At 40.8% G+C, this 16,581-nt stretch overlaps 1 protein-coding gene across 4 annotated transcripts in view; it reads right to left on the bottom strand.

Annotated features, from left to right (window-relative positions):
• The window catches only part of LOC127645347 (rho GTPase-activating protein 29-like), a 53,057-nt gene extending 36,617 nt beyond the window's left edge, over positions 1–16,440 (bottom strand). For all 4 annotated transcript variants that reach the window (XM_052128933.1, XM_052128934.1, XM_052128935.1 and 1 more), the window contains exons 1-2: positions 16,319–16,440; positions 14,950–15,290 (exon numbers count right to left, since the gene is read on the bottom strand). In XM_052128933.1, the coding sequence (XP_051984893.1) occupies positions 14,950–15,214 (265 nt within the window). In that variant the 5' untranslated portion in view covers positions 15,215–15,290; positions 16,319–16,440. The remainder of the gene's footprint in view (positions 1–14,949; positions 15,291–16,318) is intronic.
• Positions 16,441–16,581: the final 141 nt, after the last annotated feature.

Below are 16,581 nucleotides of genomic sequence, written 5' to 3'. Positions count from 1 at the left end.
ACGTCATTACTCAACTAGACATGCTGAGGAGTATACAAAATACCATGGAGATGAGAGAAAGAACCGGGTCGCCAATCTTAAAAAATGTCTATTGAGGCAACAAGATTTATTCAAGAAAGCAAAGAAAGAGAATGAAGCAGCCGTCGAAGCTAGCTACGTGGTGAGTGAGATGATTGCGAAGGCCGGTAAGCCGTTCAAGGAAGGTGAGTTCATCAAAAAGTGCATGTTACTAGCTGCAAGTAAAGTCTGTCCAGAAAAGAAGGGTCAGTTTAGCAACATCAGCCTTTCAGCTAACACAGTGGCAAAGCGCATTTCTGACATTTCAGAAAACATTTATGATCAGCTGCATGAGAAAGCCAAACGTTTTTGTGCATACTCAGTCGCTCTTGATGAGAGCACGGACAACACTGATACCGCGCAGCTCGCAATATATGTCCGTGGTGTTGACGACAATTTTGAAGTGATCGAGGAGTTGCTCGCTGTGATTCCAATGCATGGTCAGACCACCGCTCAGGAGATATTCCGCCAGCTGTGTGGTGCTATTGAGGATGCAGGTTTGCCATGGAAGAGGTTTACTGGAATAACGACCGACGGTGCGCCATCAATGACAGGAAGGAAAAATGGACTGGTAGCACTTGTTCAAAGGAAACTGGAAGAGGAGAATGTGGAGGAGGCCATTGCTCTGCACTGCATTATCCATCAGCAGGCTCTTTGCGGCAAATGCCTGAGGTTTGACAATGTGATGTCTGTTGTTGTGAAATGCATCAATCATATCAGAGCTAGGGGATTAAAGCTCCGGCAGTTCCGCGCCTTTTTGGAGGAAATAGAGTCAGAATATGAGGATGTTCTCTACTTCACAGAGGTACGTTGGCTCAGTAGGAGAAGCGTCTTGAAGAGGTTTTTTTGAGTTGAGAGCAGAAGTGAAAGCCTTCATGGAGAAGGATGGGATGGCTTTTCCTGTGTTAAGTGACCCCAAATGGCTCATGGACTTAGCTTTTCTTGTTGACATCACACAGGAGCTGAATGTACTGAACAAGAAGTTACAAGGCCAGGGGCAGCTTGTCAGTGCTGTCTATGACAATGTGAGGGCATTCTCCTCAAAACTTGTGTTATGGAAAGCCCAGCTCTCTCAGACAAACCTCTGCCATTTTCCAGCATGCAAGGCACTTGTGGATGTGGGCACACCATTCAGTGGTGAGAAGTATGCTGATGCCATTATGAAGCTACAGGAGGAATTTGATCGCAGGTTTGCAGACTTCAAGACACACAGAGACACTTTACAAATTTTTGCTGACCCCTTCTCCTTCGATGTGCACGATAGTCCTCCTGTACTTCAAATGGAGCTCATTGACCTGCAGTGCAATTCTGAACTCAAAGCCAAGTTCAGGGAGGTGAGTGGAAACGCAGACAAGCTTGGACATTTTTTGAGAGAATTGCCACCCACCTTCCTTGAGCTCTCCAGAATGTTCAAGCGGACCATGTGCCTTTTTGGTACTTTTTGGAAAGCTATTCTCCACCATGAACTTCAATAAGTCAAAGTACAGGTCCAGACTTACTGATGAGCATCTTCAAGCCACACTGAGGGTTTCAACTGTTTCCTCCCTCAATCCAAATGTGTCTCAGCTGTGTGAGAGGAAGCGCTGCCAGGTCTCTGACAGCAAGGAGTAGGCAAGAGAAGCCTATGTTCTGAAGAACCGTTCATGTTCTGAAGAACTGTTCATGTTCTGAAGGACAGCTCATGAAGAACCATTCATGTTCAGAAAGGAATGTTCAAATTCAGAGGAACAGTTCAGAAGAAACGTTAATAATAAAGATTGAGAAGATTGGATCAGTTGTGCTCCTTTTTTGGAATACTTTAATATTTTTTTTGTGGAATACTTGATGCGGCCCAGCCTGACCCAGACTCTACCTCCACCGACCCCCAGGTAAGTTGAGTTTGAGACCCCTGTGTTAGATACTGCTTAAGTATAATACAATTACTACTGATTAGTAGTAGTAGTAGTAGTAGTAGTAGTAGTAGTATTATAGTGAATATTATATAACTTTACAGTTGGGATATTCCTATAAATGTACCTTTAATTTTGGTGGAGCCTTTATTTTGAAGTGTTTCTGTGTCGTTGCTCTGACGTTATGAAGCCAGCTTCCCACTCTGGAAAAGTCGGTCACTACATGACTCAAAGTGATTATTAAAACTGCAAAAGGCTGCTATTTAATTAAATGGGTATGTACTCTGTATGTGCCTCCTGCTACAACATAAATTTGCATTCCGTTTAATGTCATCTGCTACAAACAGAGCATGCAATGCTCATGACAGTGTTTTCCCTGTACGAGCCACGGAGCTTGAAAAGCTATGAGCAGCCGGCATCATCACAACACCGTCTCCACAAATTCACAATCGCTTACATTTGAATTACATGAAAACTATATATTTATCTCATTAAATCACAGCTTTTGTGGTTAAATAATCTTACAAGGACATAACGTGATTTTAATTTGTGGGCTGAATGTTTAAGTAATGACAATCGTACGTCAGATGGTATCGGTTTTTGGTATTGGAGCATTTTTATGAGTACAAGTACCTCATGAGCATGGTATCGGGATATCCTTAGTCAGATGTTGTTACGTTAATGTTGTAATGTAATGTTTGGATTATTTTACTGATTTAGGGTCCCCACAGTCATGGAAAACCTGAAAGTATCAGGGAGTTTAAAAATTGTGATTTCAAAGAAGAAAAAAAAAATCAAAGATAGTGAAATATGGACTACTTTTCAATATGGAATATGTATAGCTCTGAAATATTTTATTGGCATATTGATCTCTTGTACTATTGTATTTCATGTAGCCTGCAGGTACATGTATTTAATGTGTAGCCTTAAGTAGTTTGTCTTTCTTTTTTTAATGCATTTTTTAAAAAGGCAGGACTGAATGGTTAATCAAATCGATCACTGTGAATCGAATCAAATTGTTTTTAAATCAAATCGAAAACCAATGAATTGTGAATCAAATCGATTTACTTTCAACCCAAAGATTCACACCCCTAGAATCTTGGTAATACAAAAAATGAGGCAAATGAGCAGTATAAAGCCAAACCTTCATACAAGTCACTAAAAGATACTTAATTAGCACAACAACACAACTATGCCTCCCACTCCAACTATGCAGCCAGGTGCATGACTTCAGGATTAGGAGATTCCAGCGCAGTATGCATAGAAGAGGCACTAGCCTCAGGGATACTCAGAGAGTCTCTTCTCTCCTTTCTGACTTTGAAGTGTCCCTCAGTGAGAGCTCAGACATAAGGCCTCCATCAGAAGCCCCCACCCCTGTAGTAGGTCTTACTCCCTGTGCCCTCCTAATTACTGGTAAGAGGTCTAGTCCCAACCAACAGGTCATTGAGGAAAAGCCTACTATATTTACTCTTCAAACATTTGTGTGGGCATATTTTTAAAACCACTGAATTGGATGTTGGTGCGTCTCTGTCTGAGGAGCAAAACTGAAGCGTTTACTACTTGTTAGTGTCTTAAAATGTTTGCTCTGTTTATCAATGTGTGGACTGACAGGCAAGAAAGGCCTGTTTCAATGACAGGGAGAGATCCACTCCCAAAAAGTCTGATGGAATGTTGCATCCGCCCCAACAGAGGCCCTGCACACAGTGGACTGTGTCATGTTTCAGAGCTTATTCCTGAGAGTCCCGGGACGTCTTCATGCCAGCATAACAATGAGCAAGCTCGAAAGCCGCTCTCATTCTGTTATAATGCATCATCTGGGCCCCCAAACACTTCATTGCTGTCAAAACAATGGGATTAAAAAAGTATGCAAGAAAATTGCTCAGGGGCAACCGAGAGGGCATTGTTTTGGCAGGGATAATGTCAGGGAGGCACACAAAACATTGTTCAGGGTCGAGTCCCCTGCTGATGGCCCTCCGTCCTGGGTCTTTTTCACTCTGAGGGCTCCAGCAGCGAGTCGCTTTCCCTCCCATGCTCAGCCTGCGTGCTGGCCCATTCACACTTCATGCTCAGTCTCTTCATGTTTCACTTTGTGCCCTTTACCCACCCCTCCGTCTCTAAACAGAGCGGTTTAACATAGTGCCAAACAAGCCTTGAACTGGAGAGTGAGAATGAAGGCTGCTAACGGTCCCTATCCCACATTTCTGTCTCATCCATTTGAGAGTTCAAATGGATGAAAACACATTTAGGGGATTGGAATCACCACTGATACTTCTGACACTTTTGTCTGATCTTAGATTGTTAAAACTGCAAAATAACTACTAAGTGAATGAACTTCAATTGGAGGAGTTTGTCTGTTCTTTGAACTGATCTGTCTGAACTAATTCACAAACTAGTGTCCTAGGCTCAAAGGAACATAATAGGATGTTATTAAATAACCAGGCTGAAGGTTCCTCAAATGTATGACACATTGCTCTACAATGTATTAATTACATGCCTCAGCTGACAGTTGGCTAAATTCAATAAAGAAACAAGGTGTACACTTTTATAGCACTAGAAAGAACCGGCTCATAAAAGTCATCTGCCGGAAACCGCACAACACTGGTCACTCTGAATATTTTTAATTCCAACCTCACTTCCAAGGCATCAAATACTGCCACTTGTGCAGGAGCCCAGTGCGTCAATCTACAGATGTCGAGAGAATCCTCTAGTAGTGTCCCTTTCCAATGCACTCGGCAGGTAAGCCCAGGGCAGTCTCCAAAGGGAGGGGTCACTGTATTGCATGTGTTTTACCACAGTATGCTTTAGTGGTTGACCAATAAATCGCAGAGGCCTAAAAATTTGAAGATATTCTGAAGGAATTGAAAGCGCTCGCTCACATTCACTCAATACGCGCCAGTGGATACATAGGACAAAAAAGCCAAACTGCTAGTTTTTTTAGCAACACACATGTCTAGATGTAGAACACAGGCTAAATATAAAAAATTACTCAAAGCATACTTCTGTTGAAGCACGGAGCTCTTGTACAAGGGGCAATATTTGAAGCCATGTGTGTGAGAATGTGTTGTTAATTCACTAAAAAGAAAGGGCTCAGAATAATAATTTGTTTGGGAATCGCATTACACTAGTTGTATGTTTTGCTGTAGATTCAAAATAACAGGATCATTATAACGAGTCATGACGAGAATATGAGTCATACATTCAGGAATGTATATGAACGTGCATTGTGTTTCGCATTCAATAGAGGGGCAGCGTACTAAATTATTTTAGTATGGTGCTCTGTATGACGTTTGTTCAAGGGGGAAAAATGCACATTCAGTAACCGTTAATGGAATAGTAAGTTATGAAAATTATTTGGTTCCGGTATTTTTTCCAAAAATGGCTCTTGGTTCCCAACCCTTATCTTTAAGGTTGGGCAACAAAAAAGTTGTACAACTTTGGTCAAATTAATAACATTTAGGCCTAGTCATTTAAATATCAACTAGATTTTAAAGGCAGCTACTACAGTAGGAAACTAAAACGTCACTCTTTTCCTGAGAAGAGGTTGCATATTTTTTGTTCCAGCATATGTTCCAAGTGTTTCCTAGGAAAGTAGCCGGTTGACACAATGTCATCATGCACTTCAAAGCTTTTATAAACAGCTGCTGGCATTTCCTCGTTGTTAACAACAGGTAATCAAGGCATGTCTCGACCTGCCTTGGTTGCGTTTTGCCCAAAGCAGCAGACGAGCTTAACAACGCTCTGTTGTGATTCATTGGTGAGAAAGCACCACTGGGTTTGCCATTGTGCCTGTCGACCTTTCTCACACCATCCCACTTCTCTTTAGAGGGAACAGAAAAAGCATTCTTTGAAGTGCAGGAAATTAGCAGAGACTGGAGTGTTCCATTAGCATATTAGAGGAACTAAAAATGCCACGAGCAACACTCAATACTAACAAGTCACATTTTTCATATTTAATTTCAGTTAATTGATATATTTCATCCAGACAAACCAAACTAGCCTCTATCAAGAGGCCTTTACTTGACGTGCACCTCCCAAAAACACTCTCTATCCAGCACTAATGATGGCTCTGCACTTTGCTAGGTTTTCATGGGCCAACTGGCACATCACCATGACCAATCTGCTGAACTGTGGTTGTAAATCCACACCCCAGGAAATGCTACCCAACTGCAGGCCCACACACAAACATCCCTCACCTTTAGTGGGAAAGTTACTGCCCAACAAATCTCTCTCCTCCACTTTACAAGCGCAGCGAGCCATTATATCGCCTACTACATTCGGCAATGGTACCACCAGCAATACTGTCTTTACATGAGGGTGGGATGTCTTGTCATTCTTTCTCGCTTTTCAATTTGGAGGGTTTTGTCCAAACCCCCAGATTACCACCACAACAAAATGCCAAAGGGGCCTCCACCTCAAGACCTCCAACAGGCTGCTGTGTTCAGGCAAAAGTGTGCCGTGAAAGATTGTCAGGTGTGCTGTGCAAAATAAATAAATGCTTAAAAAAAATCATAATTCCAGGAATCCAAATTCCTCACCTTTTGGAGAAATTCTCCGTTTTGAAACCATAATCAGTCACTTTTGTGATTGTGAAGAGCAATGATTAATGTGTAAAAGTGACTGATATTTATACGTGTTAAGGGTCTATCACATGACTCGTGTCAGTGCTGCAGCATACATTGAAGTCTTTGAAGTGACGCCACTTTACACCAAAGTGTTTTCACACACGTTTTTGCTTCACCAATAATGTCTTTGAGAGAACTAAACTACAAGAAATATTTAAAAACTGTCCAAATTTGTGAAGATATCTCATCATTTCTTTTAATTAAATATTACCTTATCGTTCACAAATATCAGAGACCCCAGTTATTGAACTAATTTAAATTAATCAAGAAAACGCTTCGAACTAAACTTAAACAAGTTCTTATTACTCTCTGCTATCATAGCAACTGCAAGCTTTTTTCTCTCTTCCAAATACATATTTTGAATGTTTATTGTGCACACCTCCTGCTTTTTTACATGGCAAACTCGTAAAATCACCCCTCTGTCATGCTTTCTGCAACTCTTGTCATGTGGAGGGCGATGCAGCGCTTGACGCTGGCATTGAACAGAGCGTTGACGCCTTGAATCAACACATGTGAAATGCGCTTTACAATGAAAGAACATTATTGAAACTCAAAATTACTATTATTTGTCTATTATTGTGGTCTTTTCTGATAAAAGGAATGGTCAGCAGTTTAAATATAGGCTACTTTAGGAAAATCTGCTTTGTGTTTATAATTCTTATGAAGTCAGTAGATTTGTAGCTATGCAAGTTTTAATAAAGGAGAAGTTAAGGACGTTATTGAAACTCACTATTATTAGACTATTATTGATGTCTTAGAGATGTTGGTCATGAACGACTCAAAATGATTCACTGACTCACTCATAGCACATATGATGCTCATTTGTCGCCACTTAGTGACATTTCCAGAAGGGGTCACTGAACTAGTCAGTTAATAATATTGCTTAGAATACTTACTAGATATTTTATACAACTAGTTTGATTACTACAAATTGAAACTTAAAAGGTTATACTCTGCCATAATAAAGCTGAAGTATGTAACTTTTTCTTTTTTAAATTAATTTCTCCTATTTAAGCTGAAACAACTACAGAGTAAGCCATTAATAGGTAAATTTTCTCAAAAACTGTAAGCACTGTGTCTCTGTGGCACTATGAAAATTCCTTTTGAGTTGAAGGCAGGACTATCTCTTTGGTTGCCCTATGGCAGACAGGGGGTGTAATCAGAAAGCTGTTTTGAAAACAAAGTTTACTTTTGCAATTCTGTTTGGTGGTGCTAGTGCAGCAGGAATTAAATACTTCAGCTATAAAGTTTGGACACAGTTGACTGAAATTATGTTTCTTATTCTCTCAAAAACCTTTTGATCTAAAGGCCTATGCTTAAATGCTTGAATACCTCATTACATTGGTTAGGGCAATTGGTTAGGGCTTGTATAAAAGACAAAGGGATACTATTTTGAGGATGCTACAATTTAAGTTTTTGACAACTACATAATTCCTATAGCCTAATTACTTCTGTATTAGTAGTTTTGATGACTATTACTTCTAGGGCTGCCCCTGACCAAAGATTTTCATAGTCGACTTGTATGCATTCGTTTAAGCCATTAGTCGACTTGTTGTTGAACATTTATGATATTAATTGAATTACTTAAATATATATATTTTTTGGGGAGCATCAGAAAATGGTTTGAGTTCCAGGACTGAGAAAGAATGTAACACTGCTAACACTGATCTACATTACAGAGAAATACTTAACCGTAATAACGAGCCTTTAAAATATAAATTTTACACGCGAACACAAGAAGTGAGCCGCAGCGACACCAGCAAAAGCCGTAATGACTCTCAATGTGTTGGAAAAACCAGCAAGACTGTCTGAACATTTTGTTAATTTATAGAGAAATGTACATTAGGGTTGTGCCGGCAGACAATGATCTCCGGGATCAACGATGGTCAGAGTGATCACCAATAGCTGATGCCTTCGATGATGTCAAGACGATATTTAGCTCGTTTTCCCATTTACTAAATTATTATTAGGCTATTATTATCAAATTAATATTATAAATAATTTGACCGTAGAACAGACACGCACTTAAAGAAACACAATTTATTATATTTTTAAGAACTGATGACAGAAAAGCCATCTATGCACACGTATGACACGCTGTTTGTACTGAGGCGTGCAGTTTCATGGAACACGCACATGTAAAGGTTTTTAACTCTTTCTTTGTTTCTGTCTTCTGAATTTTTGTATTTTTTTTTTGCAACACCAGTATCATCTAGGAGTGCTGTAAATGACCTCAGACTGGGTGTGCATCCTAACCCAGCCCCACCCTCCTCTCTGCCACAATTTTTTTGATCACTTCATTATTTTAATAGCTTTTTCATTTGGAGTGCAATTTGAATTTAGAAATGTATTTTATTTAAGGTTTTTGTTTTTAAATAGATTCATTTAATTTTCAAAGCAAAATGACTAAAGCAAGAATATTCACCGATCCCTCAGCCCTGGGGTTGCAGATGTAATTGGATATTGCGATATATATCACATGAAGCAGGGAACAAAAATAATTTATTCACACACATTTCCCAGACAACGAAATACCCAACCGGTAGAGAATGCACAGATGAAGGAGGTTCTTTGCCAGAGAGATGTTGCCCTTCACAACTGTTGTAAAACCATCTTTCAAAAAGTTTAACACACATTTTAATTGCACAAATTTGTTTCATTTGAATTTTTAGTTAAAATAAATAAAACAATTAAGTCCAAAGTTTGAAATCAAGATGTCTTGCTTTATTGTGTAGGCTTAACCCTAACCCTGCTTAATGAAAATTACACTATAGTACCACATAGCATCCAACCAGCAGTAATACCGGTGTTCGTTGGTTTCCTGGGGAGTATTTTTTTTCTGCACCTACCGACTAATCAAATCTTGGTCGACCAAGACTCTTCTCATCGACTAACGAATGGTCGTCTATTAGGGCCATATTGAGTACTCAAGGGGCAATTACATGTTCATAACTGTATATATAATAACATTTCTAAAGCATTTCGTCTTGTTGTTCCAGTGTATTGTCTTTTCATTATTATAGGCTGTTATAATGTTACAAAATGTACAAAAGATTGCATAATCATTATGTGAAGATTCGCTGCCCAAATCTGAAAAAAATGTGCACAATGCGCATCTGTCCGTTCTTTCTACAGGTTACCGTAGTAATCTTAGTAAGTGCGCACCAGTTTTTTTAGTTACTGTCTGAACAGCATATATAACAGTATATATAACCATTGCGTTTTAATATGCGTGTTAAGTTTAAGTTCCGTTTTGAAGATGCTCCATTGTGTTCCATTTATCTGCACTGTCTAGCTGTTTGAAACACTCGCCTGCTGTACACTGCCACACGCGCCTGGGGTGTATGTGTAAGTGTGTGTGTCCAAATGTTCGCTCTATTGAGGAAAGCCGCGATGCTCTGTACTGTTGTTGCAATGATTCATGAAGCGTTCCATTCAACTCAGAGTCTGAATTTCTACCTTTCAACTGAGGAAAGTGCAACGGAATACCTAATTATCTAACTACGGATATCTAATCTGAAAACTCGGTGGAAATCTTCATTCATTTCGTCGAGATGCAGGTGTGTGGGACGCAGGGCAGGGAGGTTTAGTCAGTGACAATCATTCAATATTATTAAATCACATCCATTAACAAGTCAAAGTTCTTACATTAAATGATAATAAAGCGTGTTTAGCAAATGTTTACAGAGACAGATTTTTAAAACATGGTTAATTACACTCTCTTTGTTTTGATTAATGTAACGATAGCATTGCACCGTCGTATCAGCTTGTTTTCCATGAGAAGTCTCTGACAATCAATGTAATGTACCCCTCAAAGTCACACCATAATCAATCTCAAAATTAAAAATATGCTCCCTCTTTGACACATTTATGTTGATTTGTCAGGTAATTGTGACTGGATTTGAATTAAGTGAAAAGTCACATCATGCGTGATCACTAACGATCATCGTTTTCATGATCGATCATTGCTGCCACGTCTGAGTACCAGAGTCCTTGAGTACTCATGCCCATCCCTATTCGATATTGTGGAAAACAGTCATAGTGAAGAATGAGTAGCAGTGTCCAAACATTTGACTGGTTGTATGAAATACTGTACTTACTTTAAACAAGTAAAAGTAAAGAAAAAGGACAATGTACTTTAAATCAATTCAGTTCGATTAATCTATTCTGTCCATTCTGATTCAAAGTTGAGAGTAATCCAGACTATTAGCCATCAATTTAAACCACATAATATTCATTCACATAAGAGTCCAGAACTACACAGTAAGCCTAAAGGCCACAGTGCTGCTCTCTGGACTATGTCAACTCAAGTCTATAGACTCAGTGTGTGATGGACCGAAACGTCCAAGCCGCATGACTTCTCCTTGGTTGTTATCACATCACTTTTCTAACTCTGAGCACTTTAGAGAAGGCATGAAAGTGTTCCTCACAACAGAATATCACATCCTTTCAGCTACCCACAAGACGAGTGCAAAAAGGCCTCGACGATACACTTCCAAATGTTCTGGACACAGGAGGAATTATTTGATATTTAAACCTTCCTGTAAAAACAACACACTCTTCTAAATCTCCAACTGTCGCAGGAGTTCAGCATTACACTAAAAACATCTTAATTTTGGATTCAAGGAAAATCATGCAAGGCTTGGCTTTCTGATGTGTTTTGACAAAAGAGAAAAAAAAGACACTTCTCAGAGGATTTGTACTGGGAAAGATGTCAATTAGAGAGAAAGACTGTGCAAAGTCATCCAGAAAAACACTGCACTTCACACATCACAACTTGAGCAATTCACAAGTCATATAACCATGCCAGAGTGGAAAAGTGGCTTCATTCAAAATATATAAAACTTTCGGAAAGGAAGTAATTTTTCATATGTCGCACACCTAAAGTAGTCAATCGAAGCCGCCATAGCCACAAGTGAACATTTGTTCTGGAGGAATGTGCGGTATGCAGGAGGAGGGGGCTTCATGGTGGAGGAGGAATCACTGTAGAGAAGATTTTTGTCACAATGATCAAAGCGATGAGCTAAGCTGTAAGTCAATACAGCCACTAGACTAACTAACTTTAACACAGAAGTGCTGTTATCGCAGCTTATTAAGGAAACCAAAGCAACAGGTTTGATAAACACTTAACAACCCAATTGTTTTTGAAGCTCCATTGACCACATTGTGGCTACAAAGTCTGCAACAAAACATCCGTTGTGACGAGAATTCATGTATAAGCAAATAAGCACAGGGATGAGTTCTCTAGAATTTCTCCTGTCTGACCTGTAGATCCAATTGTTAAATAAGAGGAAGGCAGCACTGCATTGATCGATCTCTGAGCAGACAAGAAGAATCCATACATTTTAAGGGTCAGTGAGCATCTCATCCGCTGAGAGGGCTTGTTGCGAGTGGGGAGGTCAGAAGCGTGTCCTTGTGGGAAGTGCCACCAGACAGCGGTCAACCTGACAGAACGTAGTGTTGTGGTTTCATGAATAGCATCTCCTTTATTAATACTTAACCACACCAATAGATTACATTAAAAAAAACTGCTAGAATTCCTTCTGTTGTTAGGTGGTTAGCACTGATTACAATAATACACAAAAGAATCAGTTGCTCGAATTCTGTGCACTAAACCGTTATTCTACTATTTAATTTATTTAGGACAATTCCCTGTAGTTGGCACACACTCTCTGATCCCCCTTTTCACACTTGATACTGAGAAGTATCACACTTCTCAGCCTCCCTGGTAAAGTTTACTCCAAGGTGCTTGAGAGAAGGGTTCGGCCGATTGTCGAACCTCGGATTGAAGAGGAACAATGCGGTTTTCGTCCTGGCCGTGGAACGACGGACCAGATCTTTACTCTCGCAAGGATCCTGGAGGGGGCCTGGGAGTATGCCCATCCGGTCTACATGTGTTTGTGGATCTGGAGAAGGCGTATGACCGGGTCCCCCGGAGATACTGTGGGAGGTGCTGCGGAGTACGGGGTGGGGGATCCCTTCTTAGGGCGATCCAATCCCTGTACGTCCAAAGCGAGAGCTGTGTCCGGGTCCTCGGCACGAAGTCGAAGTTCATTCCATGTGGGGTTGGTCTCCGCCAAGGTTGCGCTTTGTCACCAATCCTGTTTGTGATATTCATGGACAGGATATCGAGGCGTAGTCGGGGTGGGGAAGGTGTCGCGGTTCGGTGGGCTGGGGATCTCATTGCTGCTTTTGCAGATGATGTTGTCTTCATGTCATCATCGGTCCGTGACCTTCAGCTCTCACTGGATCGCTTGGCAGTCGAGTGTGAAGCAGCTGGGATGAGGATTAGCACCTCTAAATCTGAGGCCATGGTTCTCAGCAGGAAACCGATGGAGTGCGTACTCCAGGTAGGGAATGAGGTTTTGCCCCAAGTGAAGGAGTTCAAGTACCTCGGGGTCTTGTTCACGAGTGAGGGGACAATGGAGCGGGAGGTTGGCCGGAGAATCGGGCAGCGGGGCGGTATTGCACTCGCTCTATCGCGACCGTTAGTCACGAAAAGAGAGCTGAGCCGAAGGCAAAGCTCTCGATCTACCGGTCAATTTTGTTCCTACCCTCACCTATGGTCATGAAGGTTGGGTCATGACCGAAAGAACTAGGTCTCGAGTACAAGCGGCCGAAATGGGCTTCCTCAGAAGGGTGGCAGGCTTCTCCCTTAGAGATAGGGTGAGGAGCTCAGTCATCCGTGAGGAGCTCAGAGTAGAGCCGCTGCTCCTTTGCCGTTGAAAGGAGTCAGTTGAGGTGGTTTGGGCATCTGGTAAGGATGCCCCTGGCCGCCTCCCTAGGGAGGTGTTTCAGGCACGTCCAGCTGGGAGGAGGCCTCGGGAAGACCCAGGACTAGGTGGAGAGATTACATCTCCACACTGGCCTGGGAACGCCTCGGGGTCCCCCACTCAGAGTTGGTTAATGTGGCTCGGGATAGGGAAGTTTGGGGCCCCCTGCTGGAGCAGCTGCCCCCGCCACCCGACTTCGGATAAGCGGTTGAAGATGGATGGATGGATGGATGGAGGACAATTCCATTTGATGCGTTTTGTTGGTATTTGTGTTAATGGATTTGGTTTAAATATATGCTATATTTTTTCCATAAATTTTTTTGATGGTATGGATTTCGTATGGTAATTAATAAAATTGTTCTAAGCCAACAATACAAAATTCAATTTGAAGAAAAAGTGCTCGAAAATCATCCGAAAAAACAAAGGTGCAAGACTGCGTTTTATCATTTTTATCCGGGAATGAACTACACTAATTTAAAGCACTGCAAATGACATAATCAAATTAAAAACAAAGGAAATATATAAACCTATTGGTTCATGTTGTTGATTAAAACTACAGAATCAATCTATTTAAAGTTTGTTGCAAAATATTCAGATAAACAGTATACAAAATATATAAGCATTTTGAGTGCAGGAAGATTGTCATTTGCAGTGCATGGGAGTCAGCTCTTTGCCTGTGGCTAGTTTGCCAAGATTGTCTGATTGTTTACCTTTATGATCATGGGTAGTGTAGTTCTTTACCAGAAATTCTGCTATTTAACACAATTAAAAAAAAGAAGTAAAGTAGAAACAATGTAGAAACAGCAAATATATATATATAGCTACTACATTTGTTTTGCCGCTGGTCACCATTTTAGGTGGGGAAATGTTTAACACAAAGAAAAAAAAAAACATTGGATTTCCCGGTGAAATGGGAAGGGGACCAAACCTAAATCCCATCATCTCTGCTGGGGATGGGACAATGTGGCTATACTTAGATGTGAAAGTATTTAAATGTGGAAATTCCACAAACCATAATTGGCCAGTGACTATCCATTCGCCACAGCCCTGTCATAAAGTTTACATCTTTGAAATTGTTGTGGATAACTATATAATAAATGCTTTCCATTCTTTCACTTTGAGTCAAAAATCCATATAGTAAGCAACTGTTTTTCTAAAATGGAGACTCTACTAGGAACATAACCTTATAGCTGCAGCAAACAGAGCAGATCAAGAACACACAGCTCCCATAAAAAGCAAAGAAAGGCATAGCCAAAAACAGGTCATTTGCAGTCATTTCTATTCTGGGGGGAGATTTTCTACCACAGGGAGGCAAATTTCACAGATGCCTTGTGCAGCAGAAAAGAAACACTCTCAGCAGGATGGCTAGGAGTTTACCCGTGGCATCCTGACAAGACGCGGCACTCCTCCAGTGATGGAAACACTAACACTGCGTACAAGCATTCTGCATCTGCGTGGGCTGAGATGGCTGACCCATTTGTACACTTCGTAGAAACTGAGACATCATGAAACAAACAGCGATACCACAGGATCGACCACAGCTGCTATGCTTCAAAGCACTTGACACATGCATTTCAAATAATAAGCCTTAACGGCACAAAATCCCACCTTTGGAGTGGAAAGCCTCTTTAAGGCTCAGCAGCATATCAGAAAACTTGCGCACATCATTGACCAGTTGCATGATGTAGTCTGGGTCTCCTCCAGGGGCGATGGTTTGGTCTAGTCCCATAGCACTCAGGTGGTTTGTCTTAGAGCTGCGGCCCATTTCTAGTGTTTTGTTGGAGCCGGGTGATGGGGGCACGATGCTGGGGCAGGAAAGATGAGCACCGCTTGTCAAACGCTTATTGCCACTGTTGCTGCCCTGTCGGAACATTCCAGCAGCTGCCTGTGCCTGTTACTGCCTCAGCCGCAGAACCAAGTGCCCTGCTGATGATGGAGAGCCGAGTACACTGCGGAAGAAAAAGCTGATAATCAAACACAACTGCTAATGAGAGCTTATCACATCAGAGTCACACACAATGAAAATGTTTGGCCTTTCTTTTGGGCATGGTGAAGCCTAAATGGTGGAAGATCTGGACTGATAACATGAGGTTGTAGGTTCAAACCCAGTAGCAGTGACAGATAAACTCATAATGCCCATAAGCAAAGCAGTTATCCCCAGGTTCCTCCTAGAAGACCATTAATCATTTGGTTAAAAGTGTCAGTAAAGGGTCAAATGTTTAATCTTTTACATATAAAGACAAATGATTACAAGACAAACATCATATATTAGAGAGCTGTCTTTACTAGGGTTGCTTCTCTTGGCAAACAGTAACTTTTTAAAGTTAATCTCACAAGCTCTTTAACATCAATATGATGATCTAATAACAAGAGCTCCAGATCTTTAATTCAAACATTTTGACCCATTTATCTATAATTGTTTCATATATTCATAAGCAATTTTTGTAATCAGTGACTTTCTCTGTTTCATTGTGATTACGTGCCTGCTTTTGTCTATAGCCGACGTCTGCCTGCTGTGGAATGAGAGTAGCGCACAGATCTTTATCACACAACAGGAGTTTGACACCTGTCAATCACAACAAAACTACTAAACTGTGTTCTGTGTCAAGAGAGAAAATGGACACATTAAATGAAATATGACCAACTATGAATTGGGACAGAATAAAATGTCGAATTTTGCTTTATAATCGCACATTAACCATTTTGAAATGTAGAACTTTATAAAATAGTATTATTTGTTATTAAAATGTTCTATTCTGTGTTACTATTTAATTTTAGCTACCTTAGGACCGAAAGCCCTTATGATTTGACAAATCAAGATCAATAGCTAATTCAGCGCAACACTATAAACATTGTTCACTTCATCATAGCTGCTTCACATTTTAGCGCTGTAAGCTAACCAATTTACCTGTTAATTCAAATTAAACTTTTACATTTAACTGGCGTGTATCGAGCGTCTCAAACATGTAATACTTACTTGAACAGCTCAATAGGAACATCATACTGAACATTTACGAAGGTAAATCCCATTTAAATCCACAAGAAAAGGTCAAATGTAACGCACGCAACCGGAGGGCTCGTCACATCGCAACTGACGAGGGAAAAACTGATTAAGGGACTGACTCAAAACTCACTCACGTGACCTCAAAGCAAACTTCCCATTGGTTGGTGGAGTCAGGCTGCAAGATCCGCTTGTTATCCTCCTCGAAAATCGCATGTGCCCACAGTGGATACAGCCAG

This window comes from Xyrauchen texanus, chromosome 6 (genome assembly GCF_025860055.1).
Source record: "Xyrauchen texanus isolate HMW12.3.18 chromosome 6, RBS_HiC_50CHRs, whole genome shotgun sequence".
NCBI lineage: Eukaryota > Metazoa > Chordata > Actinopteri > Cypriniformes > Catostomidae > Xyrauchen > Xyrauchen texanus.
This window is presented reverse-complemented; position numbering and strand designations above follow the sequence as displayed.